The 12,785-nt window shown below is 48.4% G+C and overlaps 1 protein-coding gene across 5 annotated transcripts in view; it reads left to right on the top strand.

Annotated features, from left to right (window-relative positions):
• The window catches only part of tweek (transmembrane protein KIAA1109 homolog tweek), a 1,194,469-nt gene that overhangs the window by 137,833 nt on the left and 1,043,851 nt on the right, over positions 1 to 12,785 (top strand). For all 5 annotated transcript variants that reach the window (XM_075882507.1, XM_075882492.1, XM_075882501.1 and 2 more), the window contains exons 8-9: positions 1,828 to 2,077; positions 3,262 to 3,465. In XM_075882507.1, coding sequence (XP_075738622.1) covers positions 1,828 to 2,077; positions 3,262 to 3,465 — 454 coding nt within the window. The remainder of the gene's footprint in view (positions 1 to 1,827; positions 2,078 to 3,261; positions 3,466 to 12,785) is intronic.

Below are 12,785 nucleotides of genomic sequence, written 5' to 3'. Positions count from 1 at the left end.
CAGCCTGTGTCAAAGGGCGTGCTCTGACTTTCAGAAACGAAACTACTTGAGGTCATCCCGTAGAAAGTGAAATTGCAGTGCACCTGCATTAGACGCAAACCGAGCCAAGCCAAGCCAAACTGGGCGAGATGTCAATGTTGGGACTATGGATAGTTAGGATGTAGTGAATGTCCAATTTTTCAGACTTTCTAGGGACCGGGAATCGCCAGAAAAAAAGATTCATGACTTTTTATGCCACGGAAGCAATCAAATTGCCACAGAATCCTCTAAAATAGCTTCAATGCCTCCTTGAGTACACTTTCAGTGTACTTTGGTGCACGCGCAGGCAATTGTGAATACATTGAAGGCCTGCCGATGTCCATTCGCAAATATGCATTGTGGGATGAGCTCCCCCAATATCAGCAAAGCGCTGAAGAAGTTGTAGATTTATTGCATGAAGCGTGTGGAAATGATGACGTAGAACATAAAGGATGTGGTAGAATATAGAAGTATTTGTCCAGACCACCGCGTTGCGTGTGTCCACTTAGAAGATGCGCTACTGCACGAAAATCTCCGGCAACACGTAGCAATTGCTGCCACACGAGACCGATCGTTCCTAGTTGTGTTCAGCACATCGACTACATGGCTGGCGTTGATCCTATCGGGGTGCTTTCGTACCCACGTGTTTGTCATAAAAAAGTGTTCTTGATGCCCACTCTGTTCCTGATTGCACATGGGCGCTATGATGGCGAGCTGTTTTCGTTCGTCAAGGCAGCGCACACTTAGCCGATTCGCACAGAAAGGCAGCGTGAACGGCGGCGTGCGTGAGTGATTAAAAGCGTGCAGTAAGCTGAGCACTGCACCACATGCAGTAACAAACAGTTAGCTGAAGCTGCTTATCATAAAGTGATTAAGTTTTACTGGCGTGTTTGCCACATTGCCGTCATTATGCCTCTGCGCATTTTCGGTGCTTATCCGTTAGACTTCACCTCGCTTCGCAATAATACCGACCCCTTCGAATTTTATCTGCTTCACCTCACAGCATATATGCATTGAGGCAAAGCCGACTTCGAAGCATTGCTGTGACGTCGTACGATTTTTGAAAGCATTCGTTTAAGCCTTCCAGGTCATGAACGTAGCAAAAGTAGAGATTTTAAGTAATAACTCATGCTGTTTCGTACCTGCAATGTCGGCTACAAGCCCAAAGAATCAAAGGCCAGAGAGTTTCGGTGTCGAAAATTTCAGATGCTGTTATCCGTAGATGTCGATAGGGCTTGTGAAGCTGTTGTGAAATCGTCTGAATTTTCAAGCATGTCTTAAAAATTTGGCTTCTGAAAAATCAGCAGTCAACTTATCTACAGTCACGTTATAATGGAGTGCTATGGTTTTGAATTTTATTATTGGCTTTGTCTATTAAATATGGTCTGGTTATTTGTCGCTGATATAATTTTTTTAATTTTTTGCTCTATTATATGTGAGTAGGGTGCAGCGGCACATTGTAATTTTATCATTTGTGTGTCACGAACAGATTATTAAAAAAAATGGCAGAAAGGCGTTGATCTGATGAAAAAATCTGTAAACAGGGGTTGTGTCGGGTTGACGTTTTGACAAGCGTACTTGTCTTTCTCTAGGCTAAAACAGAACAGTTTTGTTTTGTGGAAGACAAGACCAGTTGTCGGTGCGTCGACTTGACACAATGCCTGTTTGTGAATTTATTCGTGAACAGAATAGGTGTCTTAAAATCGACTCTAGCAATATCTGCTCCAAAATGAATTTTTGTCTGCACCAAATGCTGCTCCCAAGCAGCCTAAGCTAGTAGCATCACTGTTAATATTAAATTCTGTGCAGCAAGGGATGGGTGGAAGTGGTGTCAGTGCCCATAGTGGCCCTAAGCCTGCAGTACACCTACCACCCGATTCCTCCCCTGGACTTTGCACACCCTCTGGATTTTGATGTGACCACACCTGAGAAGGAAGAACTGCTGCTCTCGCCCATCCGGCCTCCCAAGAAGCATGCCACGTTGGTGGCACCCAACGACTTCGACCCTGGTTTGATGGCGGCTGATGTCCTTTCGCTAGAGCTGGAGATTGGGCCATCGGTAAGTGGCGCTTTTTACCAGCCAATGAAACCGAGGATGGTTGAAAGCTTTGCCCGACGTTCCATAGCTAGCCACCAGTCAGCGCCTAAGGTGAATGAGTTGAGACAGCTCCATAATTTTCAGCTCAAAGCTAGCTCTCGTGGTTTCAGCCCACCTCATAAGGGCAGGTATCAAGAATTTATACCGGGGTGCAAGTTGAGTCCGGTTTTATTGCAGTAGCCATTATCCGGTAACTCTTATTGAAGATATGTTTTCACAAGTACAATAACATTGCAATTTTGCACCAGGACATATTATTGTGAGAAATGCAAGCGAGCATGTGGAGAATGGCAAGGCTCTCCTTTGGTGTACTATTGCCTGCTTGCCTGTGTAGTGCATTGATGTACACTGCAATATATAGCACCTTTTTTGCAGATGCATTGCTGTCAGTGCTTTGCCTTTGACGCTGTAGGGGGTCCGTTCAATGTATGGCTGACGCAGAAGCCTAGCTAATGTTCTAGTCGCACACAGTCATACCGTGCACAATTAACGTCCCCTATTTGTAGCTTGAGTCATCACAGCTACACGGGTTCTGGAGAATAAGGCAACAAGGTAGGTCAACAGCAACACTTTATTGATGTACGTTAGCAATAATACGTAAATGTCACGTAGAGACTTCAGAACAAAAGTGTAGACGCTTACACTGCGGTCGTTGTCATCCTTGGCTCGCAATGGGTTCCGGGTTCGACCTTCTTTTTTTATGGCCGGTGTTAGAGGGAGCGTCCGCCAGTCAGCACGATGGTTTTCTTCACCGTCCCAGTTTCCCTTCCCTCATGAGAATACAATCCCTCGTTGAGAAAGGGGAAACCCGTTCTGTGCACCAGGAAAGGGGGATTGCGAGCGCCGGCCGCGGGGGTATTTTATTCCTTCGCAAGAAGCATTATTGACTTGTCTCGAAGGGACAGTCATGTTCCCGCAACTAGGCTGTCACGCTGCTGTAAAAGAAAAAGAGTGGCTGGATGCACGTGCTCTCCCACAACGCAAGATGTGCATTTTCAAATACTATATTGCATTCATATTAACAAGAGCCACTTCACCTTAAGTTATTTGGTGCAAGGTGATATATAGCGCAACATGATTGTATTGCGTGAAATGATGAGAGTGGATGCCAACTAGTCTCATATCTGGCAACATGGTTTGTGCAGGTGCTCTCGTTAGAAGGTGGGCTGCTGCACCTGTTAATGCAGCTGAAGGAAAACTACTTTGGGGCCTATCAGGACTATGTGGACATGGAGTCCGATGCACCCACACCTACAGGGCTGCCAGAAGATTTTGATCCACGCTGCTTCAGGCCTCTTGACGTGCGGGCAACTCTCATCATGCATGACATGCACGGCCACCTCATGAAGGTCAGTGCCTTGTTGCCACTCAGTACCTGAAGGAAGCAGGGTTATACAGGGGGGGTAAAAAAGTGTGGTTCATGTGTTTCTTTAGACTTAAATGCAGAACTTTCCGTGTGGGTCATAGTTTCTGAAATCCGCAAAGATTTTCAGTGAAATTTGTTAGATTCTGCTACCATTTGAAAAAGGTTCCTAAATGTTACGAATAGCGTGTGAAGTTGGCAACTTAGCAGTGTCTTGGAGAAAGAAAGGCGGGAGGTTCCTGAGACCTGTGTATAGGTTAGCAGTGTAATCTGTAGTGGTGACAATAGTGGACATTCGAGCACTATGTGCAGTCGATGACCGATAATTTGGATTCCTCCGTGAAAGTAAATAATTCCGAATAATCAAATGTCTTGAATAACGAATGCATCAGAAGAAAAAAAAGATTTATTGACACTTCAGTGACCCGATAGCTGGAAAAAAAAGCTGTAAATGCATTGCTGCACGCACTTCAGCTTGCGTGAAACTGTGTCGGCCTGTATTTCTGCCAGTGTGGTATGCTCGCTGTATGATGAAAGAACAGCAAGGGCTCGAGACAGGTCCGCAAGCAATGACTCTGGAGCACATGGTCTGTCATCATCATCAGAGTCACAATACAGTCGATCCCAGATATATCAAACTTGGATATATTGAATTATTGGCTATATTGAACAGTGGAGAAATATTCATGAATTTCCCATGCAATAGTATGGGACTGATGCATCGGTATATGGAATTCCCGCACAGTGGGTCATCCTCTATATCAAATGCTGTGTCGCATTGAAGCCAAAAAAGTGCCCCGCCGCGGTGGGGTAGTGGCTAAGGTACTCGGCTGCTGACCCGCAGGTCGCGGGTTCGAATCCCGGCTGCGGCGGCTGCATTTCCGATGGAGGCGGAAATTTTGTAGGCCCGTGTGCTCAGATTTGGGTGCACGTTAAAGAACCCCAGGTGGTCGAAATTTCCGGAGCCCTCCACTACAGCGTCTCTCGTAATCATGTGGTGGTTTTGGGATGTTAAACCCCACAAATCAATCAATCCATAAAAAAAAAAGCTCAAAAAGTGCATTTTTTCAGCAAATATTGATAAGCTTTTGGCCTTGTTCTAACAAGATCCGATTCCTTTTCACGTGCAGGTGACACAAAGGCGGTGTTATTCCATCGCACTGATCTGGTTTGTTCAGTAATGCTTGCGAGTGCACCGATATTTTTGATTCGCGGTCTGCAGGTCATAACGCACGGGCATAGTGTTTTTCAAAAAGACCGATTGCTGAGGACACTATATCATGGCTCCTGTCGCCGGTGCATCAAAAGTGCACCCATGCGGTCATGCCAACGTCTTCGTTGCCGCTGTTAACCAACCTTTTGCCGCACTTCAAAGCTTGCGTCGGAATTCTGCATCAATCAGCGCTGTTGTGGCTGAATGAGTATAATTTGTCTATTTGAAAAGCTTTGGTGATTTTGAGGATAACTGGAACTTGACGGCATGAAAGCAGCAAAAAAACCTTGCGTACTATTTTCATGTGAAATAAAGTGCGCTAACTTGCAGTTATTAGTTTGTTTTTCGTTATAGTGTGAGCGAATTGCTATGTTAGCGCTTTTAACGATGTACAAGGCCTGAAATGCTTCAATTTAGGCCTGAAATACGCATATTTTGTAATTCCAATTATCAATATATTGAACTTCTCGCAATCCTCTTCGAGTTTGATATATCTGGGATTGACTGCAGGTTGTTTGGGGGCTGCAGAGGGTCTCAATTATGTTGTCATCATTCAATTCGGCACACAATGACGCAGCACTGATGACATTTGCGAAATTGTGGTTGAAGGTGTCATCTGCTGAGTAGCACCGAAGCGGCTCCACGAACTTTCCATCACGGTAGTTCACTACCGCCGTGCTATTCATTGCACCGTTTTCAACCCACATTTTTTTGAAAGCGAAGTTAGTATCTCTTCTGATATGGTTTGCTTCAGAACCTTGAACTCTCAAGCAACTTGGGCTTGCGGGCGACTGCTGAGCACTTGCTTAATGATGGCAGCTTTCCTTGCCATGATTAGCATTGTGTATCTGCTGCGTTTCGGGTGGTCATCGGTCCCGATTGGAATGCAAATCTTTTGGGACACCAGACCACAAAATAAAGGTGTCGACACAAAAGCGAATGTGTGCAGAATTCAGCAGAATGCAGCGCCACAGACACATAAGACAGAATAGTGGCAATAGCAGTAGAGCATCATAACAGCAGCGGACTACAGGAAAAGGAATATGGGGTGTTCGCGATGTCGATACAACCTCCCAGAGTGGAGCAGTGCCGCCAAGATCAGCACTTATTATTACAAAGCTGTGGGGCGATTGAAGTAAAATCTCACAGATCACCAATGTGCTTTCATTTTTCATCTCTGAGGCCATACTATGTATGGTATGGGTACAGGAGAAAATAATGGCTGCCAATTTGGCGTGTGCATTAGTTTCAGACTTAGTCTGGATTATTGAATGCATGTCCGGTAGCTGTCCAAAATATCGATTATCTTGACGAATTACTTCTAATGGCCTCTTGGCTGTGCTGTGCAGCTGTCCAAATTACCGAGCATGTCCGAACTATCAGTGTCTGATTCATCAGTCGGGGTAGTTCGATAGTTAAAACAGATGTATGGGCCAACAATGACACACTCAGTAGAAAATATGGTATGATTAGGCTCATGGTGATGAGCAAGTGAATCACAGTTGTTGCCTCTTGGTGGATTCAGTGTAGCTAAATGTTTGTGCCTAACCCCCGTTTTCTGTGCTTTGCTGCCCATTGTGGCCACCTGACCCAGCTCCCAAGACATGCACGCACCATCTTTCTTGTGTAGGGTGACATGAGTAACCACACACGTGTCCTGCTATAAACTGCACTGCCCTTATATCTCAAGATGAGTGTGCTCATAGAACATTATCTATGCTAGCTTACGGCATGGGAGATAACGGCAGGCTCGTGGCAGTGCCTGGTAGACATAAGAAGTAAGTTCAAATGAAAATGACAGTTTCTCAGGGAGGTTCTTTTTATCGTTCTGTGTAAATGGATGAAGTCCATCAGCATCCAAACAAAGGCTGTAGAAGAGCAAAGACGGCTTTACACTAGAATAGAAGCTTGGACAAGCTCAGGTAATTCATTTTCTCTTTTTTTTTTAAGCTGGTTGTGAAGCCCATGTGAAATATTTCTTTAACTCCTGCCGAGACTAACTTGCAGGGACTGGGTCATTTTTTAATCTTATTAGGGGTTCGACATTACAATAGTACAGTCAAACTTATGGTGACCCCGCTCCTAACTGCAGCGGACGATCACCGTGGGTTCAGGCTTAGCGAGCCACAGGGCCGCTACTCCGTTTGCTCGCGTGTAGCGCACCGCTCCGCGCGCGCTCAACTGATAAGGCATTTAGCGCGGCGCGGCAAACAGACAGTGTTCTAATGCAAAACACAACACTTTATTGCCTCTGGCGGCACCCCGAACAACAGTACAACGTCCGCTCCCAGGACGCGGGTAGCAAAGGCACCCGCACGCGGACGTTCACAATAAGGGGAAAACCGCGAGCACGTCGCAGCTGGCAATGGCGAGCTTTGACACGCCGGTCGGGAAAAGGTCCCTCGCGGCTATGCTGCGCACTCTCACGATGGCCAATGGGCCTGGTCGCGAGTGTTAGGGCAAACTTCGTACGCGTAGGCCTAACGCAAGTGCGGCTCGTTGTGGTACGACCACTTCAAGCACTAGGCATCGCTCTGGGCTTAGCGTACGCTACCGAAGCTAGCACTCAAGTAAACACGCCTGCCGGGGTGCCCAAGGTCACCCTAGGCAGGCTACCGTCCGCGATTCCCAAAGGGGACGCGGACGAAGGAAAACACGTGATTACCCGGCGCTGTCCACGGAGCAAGACGCCGCTCCCTCGGCGCGCGCAGTTGCGCGCGCCGTGCCCGCGCGTGGCGCCATCTATCGCCACGGGGTGTTAACAGAGCAGGAAAGCAAAAGGGTGTGGCCGTGTGGCGTAATGCCCGCGAAATGGTCGCGGGCGCGCCTCAGATCCCCACAAACTGTGCTACAACGAATTCCGCTACCATGTCCCGGCAGCAGTCCATAGGAGTCAATGCATAAATATTGTGTCCACAACGAACATTTTTTCTTCTGCCGTACGGCTTCAATGAAATTTCATGATGCAATTTCAGGCTCAGATAATTATTTCAATGCATTAAACACAGTCTTAAACATTTTGATGCATTTTCAGAACTTGAAAATAGGTCGACAAAGTCTAAAACACGTGTTGGCACTACAAGAAACCGCCGCTGTTCAGCAAGCATGGGCGCTGCCATTGCTTGATAGCGATTGCAATGAAACTGCCCTGCTTTTGCCACAGGCTTGCTTTTGAGCTGCAGACGATGTGAAGCTGAAGCTCAGTTGCTAAGTTCATAGTTTTCTTTCACGCAGCTGTGCAGAACGATGGCTTTTTCGATGCCAATGCGTATCTATTCGTTCGCGCTTGGTCATTGTGGTAACTAATCAGAGAAGCTGTTCGTCTGCATTATCAACAAAATCAGCTGGCTGCGAGTTATGGAGGATAAGAAGGACATTGAATAAGGCAAAAGTCATTGCTCCACGATACCCTGCTTCCATCTCGGGCTTGTCAGATACACTTTGACGGCGCACTGCTGCTGGTGTTATTGTGTTAATGCAGCTGTTTGGTTTGTTCACGAAAGTGCTTGTAAGCCTTGTTTCAGCATGCGTTTCACCATGGCCTCACGATGCATGGGTGAGAACCGTGTTGTGACGCTGCTGGGAAAGAATAGGAAGCAGTGGACACTTTTTGAGTTTTTAGAATAAAGGTTTCTTTTTTATGCTAGCTCAGATAATCTATATTTTTTTATTTTGCTACAACAAAACTTTCGCTATAATGAAGTTTTTTCACGCCTTGTCAGTTTCGTTGTAGCGAAGTTCAACTGTATCACTCAGAAAACCCATGCTAACATGCCAATGCACTCCGATATATTACTGGAAAACACTAAATGAAGTAGAATTAAAATGGGCAGAAATCAGAAAAAAAAAACATTTATTTGACTATACTTGGTAAGTACTATGCCTTAAAATAGTGAAGAACTTATTGCTGGGCGATTTGTTGCATAGCTTTGACAAGAATCATTGCACATTCGATCGGACGAACACAGGAGGGAAAAGGCAGAGTAAACAGAATGCTTTGTTACCGTATCGTGGCAGGCATAAGGGACGAGGCGATGCAGTGGAGACTGTTAGAGTCACCATATTTGATCCTTGATTCTGCAATGAAAATAGTTATTGCGATGGAAGTGGCAAACAAAGCTTCTCAGGCGCTGTCAGCAGCGATGCCCGTGACTGTTGTACTGACGAATGTCATGTCACGTGATACAGCGAAGCAAAAGCATAAACCAGTTTCATAGTTACGCTGCGGTGGTGATCATCTGGCAATGCAGTGTTGTCGTGCAAGTAGTGTCTGTCACAAGTATCGAAGAAAGGGGCACCTTGCACATTTGATGTGCCAAATTTTATAGACTTAACTGAAAAAATTCAACTACAGTTGCTGCGGAGAACGAAGTTAGTTAGTAGACAAGAAACGAAGCAGAGATTGCAAGGGCAAACTACAGTCGAACACGGATATATCGAATTCGAAGGGGATCGTGAAGAAGTTCGGTATATGAAAAATTTTATATAAAAAAAAATAGAGGCCCCAAGAGCTTACCAGTAGCAGATCATCACCTCCTATAGGGGCATTCAAGAATGACAACTGATTTATTTGCATGAAAAAAAAAATCGCAGCATATCCACAGAGTGAATGATGATGAGTGGGGCGAAGCGTCCATCAGCCTATCCGTGCTTACGTCCGTCCGTCCGTTCAGCTCCCGTCCATCCGTGCGACCATCCGTGCGTTCCTCCATGCGTCCATTCATCTGTCCGTGCTTCTGTCCGTGAGTCCATGCATCCATCTCTCTGTCCATTCATGGGTCCATCCGTCCGTCCGTCTGCTAGTCTGTCTGTCTTTCCATTGGTGCGTCTATTCGTGCGACCACCCAGTGAACACTGCAAGTACCACCATCTCCCGTCTCGCATCCCCCGGGGCACATACCCGCTCTAGAGCGGGTGTGTGCCACCCGTGGCTACGTACTACTCCATACATACGGAGGAGCGACAGACCCACATACTACAAAGCTTCACCTCTAAAATCGCTAATCTTGGCCTGCTTCTTTGTTTTTTAAGTGTTGAAGTGCTAGTTGCGATCTTATCAAGGCTGTCCAGGTTTGACAGCCCCGTTCCCCCCATGTGGCTGATACAAAGGCAAATGATGCCGAACGCTGCCACCACTTCAGCAGCGTAGTACGCGAGTCTAGCCAGCACTTCGTCCGGACGACTCTCCTTGTCACATGACCTGTCGGCCTGGACAAGGCAGTCCGCTTCCACGAAGTCATTCGCAGACACTTCGTGTGGAACTGCTGCCAGAAAGCGGGACGAAGACTCGCAAGACACATCGTCTATGCGCTCGTCATCGTCGTCTTCACCGGTTTGCGCAAGTTCCGCCGTCTCGAAGCCTGCCTTGCGGAAGCAGTTGACCACTGGGTCCGTCTTCATGTCTCGCCAGGCATAGAAGATCTCTGCGGGAGAAAGCTTGGCGGAGATTTCCGGCCACTCCTTTGTCATCCACTGCTAGATGTCCTGGCTGCTAACAGCTTGGCTTTCGCCAGAATTGGTTTTGCGAACGATTTTGCAGCACTCCTTAAATCAGTGAAGCTACCCGCTGTTGTCGGTGAAGTTCTTCCACCGAGTGCAGCGGCTAACCATTTGACACTGGCGATCAGTATCGGGCCATTCACCGGAATCTTCTTCGCGCGCACTTTCAAGAACCAGGCATAAAATGCCTTTTCTACATTCCCGTGAGCAGAAGCACGCACGTGACAGGCTCCCGTCATTCGCTGCTCCTCCGCCTTTGTCTTGACATCTGCCCATCACTCTAGCCAAAAGGCAGATTATCGATGGGTTGCTGGACGACATGCTTGCCGCTGGCATTATTCGCTGCTCGTCCAGCTCCTGGGCATCTCCGATTATATTGGTCCCTAAGAACGATGGCAGTCATCTCCCTTGCACAGACTATCGCCGTCTGAATGGAGTGACTCGTAAGGATGCCTATCTGCTCGCCACGATGAACTCTATCGTAGGAAACCTGGGTGATGCACGATACTTTACCACGCCTTACGCCTGTAAAGGTGTGGGGATCTGAGGCGCACCCGCGACCATTTCGCGGGCATTCCGCCACACGGCCACACCCTTTTGCTTTTCTGCTCTGTTAACACCACGTGGCGATAGATGGCGCCACGTGCAAGCACGGCACGCGGTACGCGCGCGCCGAGGGAGCGCTCTCTTTTCCGTGGTCGACGCCGTGTAAGCACGTGTTTTCCTTCGTCCGCGTCCTCTTTGGGAATCGCCGGACTGTAGCCTGGCTGGGGTGGCTTTTGACACCTCGGCAGGCATGTTTACTTGAGTGCAGCTTCAGTACCGTACGCTAAGCCCAGACCGGTGCCTAGTGCTTGAAGTGGTCGTACCACAACGAGCCGCACTTGCCGTAGGCCTACGCGTACGAGGTTTGCCCTAACACTCGCGACCAGGCCCAGTGGTCATCGTGAGAGTGCACAGCATAGCCGCGAGGGACCTTTTCCCGACTGGTGCGTCAAAAGCTCGCCATTGCCAGCTGCGACGTGCTCGCGCTTTTCCCCTTATTGTGAACGTCCGCGTGCGGGTGCCTTTGCTACCCGCGTGCGGGTGCCTTTGCTACCCGCGTCCCGGGAGCGGACGGGGTACTGTTGTTCGGGGTGCCGCCAGAGGCAATAAAGTGTTGTGTACTTTTGCATTAGAACACTGTCTGTTTGCCGCGGCGCGCTAAACGCCTTATTACTTGAGCGCGCACGGAGTGGTGTGCTACACGCGAGTAAACGGAGTAGCGGCCCTGTGGCTCGCTAAGCGTGAACCCGCGGTGATCGTCCGCTGCAGTTAGTAGCGGGGGTCACCATAAAGGTTACCTACAGGTCCTGATGGGTAACCGTGAACAGTGTAAAACTGCGTTCACGTCCCACAGAGGGTTAATGGAGTTCACTCGTATGCCGTTTGGTCCTTGCGATGATCCTGTGACTTTTCATGGACCGCGTCCTCGGGTAAGCAAAGTGATCTGACTGCATGTGCTACCTCGACGACATTGTGATTTATTCACGAACCTTCGAAGAACACTTGGCCACATTGCCGATGTGCACGAGAGAGTGAGGACCGCCGGGATGACATTAAATCCCGCTAACGTCCAATTAGCGCAGACCCGTATTCAATTACTCGGGTTTTCGCTGGGCGAAGGCTTCATAGAGCCGGATGGGGAGAACTTCGAGCTATCCTCGATTTTTTCGTGCCCAAGGATTCACGTAGCTTTCGCCGCTTTTTAGGAATGGTTAACTTTTACCGTTGCTTCATTCCGTCCTGTGCCCGACTGCAGGCGCCCTTGAGCAAGCTCTTGGGTAAGTCTGCTGAGTGGCAATGGGGATTTGAGCAGCAGAAGACGTTTTGCCGACTGTCTAACGCCATAGCGGAGACAGCGCACCTCAAGCTCCCCGACCTGACCAGACCGTTCGTTGTACAGACTGATGCAAGCGATCTATGTTTAGGAGCTGTTTTCCCATAGGAATATGATGGCATGTTGCAGCCGTTGGCCTTTGCCAGCCGCTTCTTGGTTCCTGCGGAGAAAAATTATTCCATGACCGAAATGGAGTGCCTCACCATCATGTTTGCACTGCAAAAGTTTGACGGCAATATTGGTAGGAGAAAATTCGTGGTGCAAACGGATCACAGTGCGCTCAGCTGGCTGATGCGGCTCTGTGAGCTTGCGGGCAGGCTGGCCTGCTGGGCTTTCCTATACACCACTATGACTTTTCACTTCAGAATCGAAAGGAGAGCACCAACGTGGTAGCAGACACGCTATCTCGTGCCCCATTGTCTGCCGAGGACCTTGATCCCGGTGCAACAGCCGCTAGCGGTGCCTTTGCATATGCAAGCGTCGGGGGCTAAACAGTGGCTTGGCGCCATTCGGCGAGAAGGGTGAGTCCCCATGTGGACAAATCTTGGCTGCTAACCAGGTAAGTGGCGCACCACAAAGCGGCCGAGTGGGGGAGTTTTCGAAGGCCACAATGCTGAGAGCAAACCCGTGACGCCGAGGCAAGCAGTTTTATCTGCGGTCCTGAGCGGGCGCGATACCAGACTCCCCATTTTGAAAAATTGGTATCGCTTTCAGC

The sequence above is a fragment of the Rhipicephalus microplus genome, chromosome 2, assembly GCF_043290135.1.
Source record: "Rhipicephalus microplus isolate Deutch F79 chromosome 2, USDA_Rmic, whole genome shotgun sequence".
NCBI classification, from domain to species: Eukaryota; Metazoa; Arthropoda; class Arachnida; order Ixodida; family Ixodidae; genus Rhipicephalus; species Rhipicephalus microplus.
This window is presented reverse-complemented; position numbering and strand designations above follow the sequence as displayed.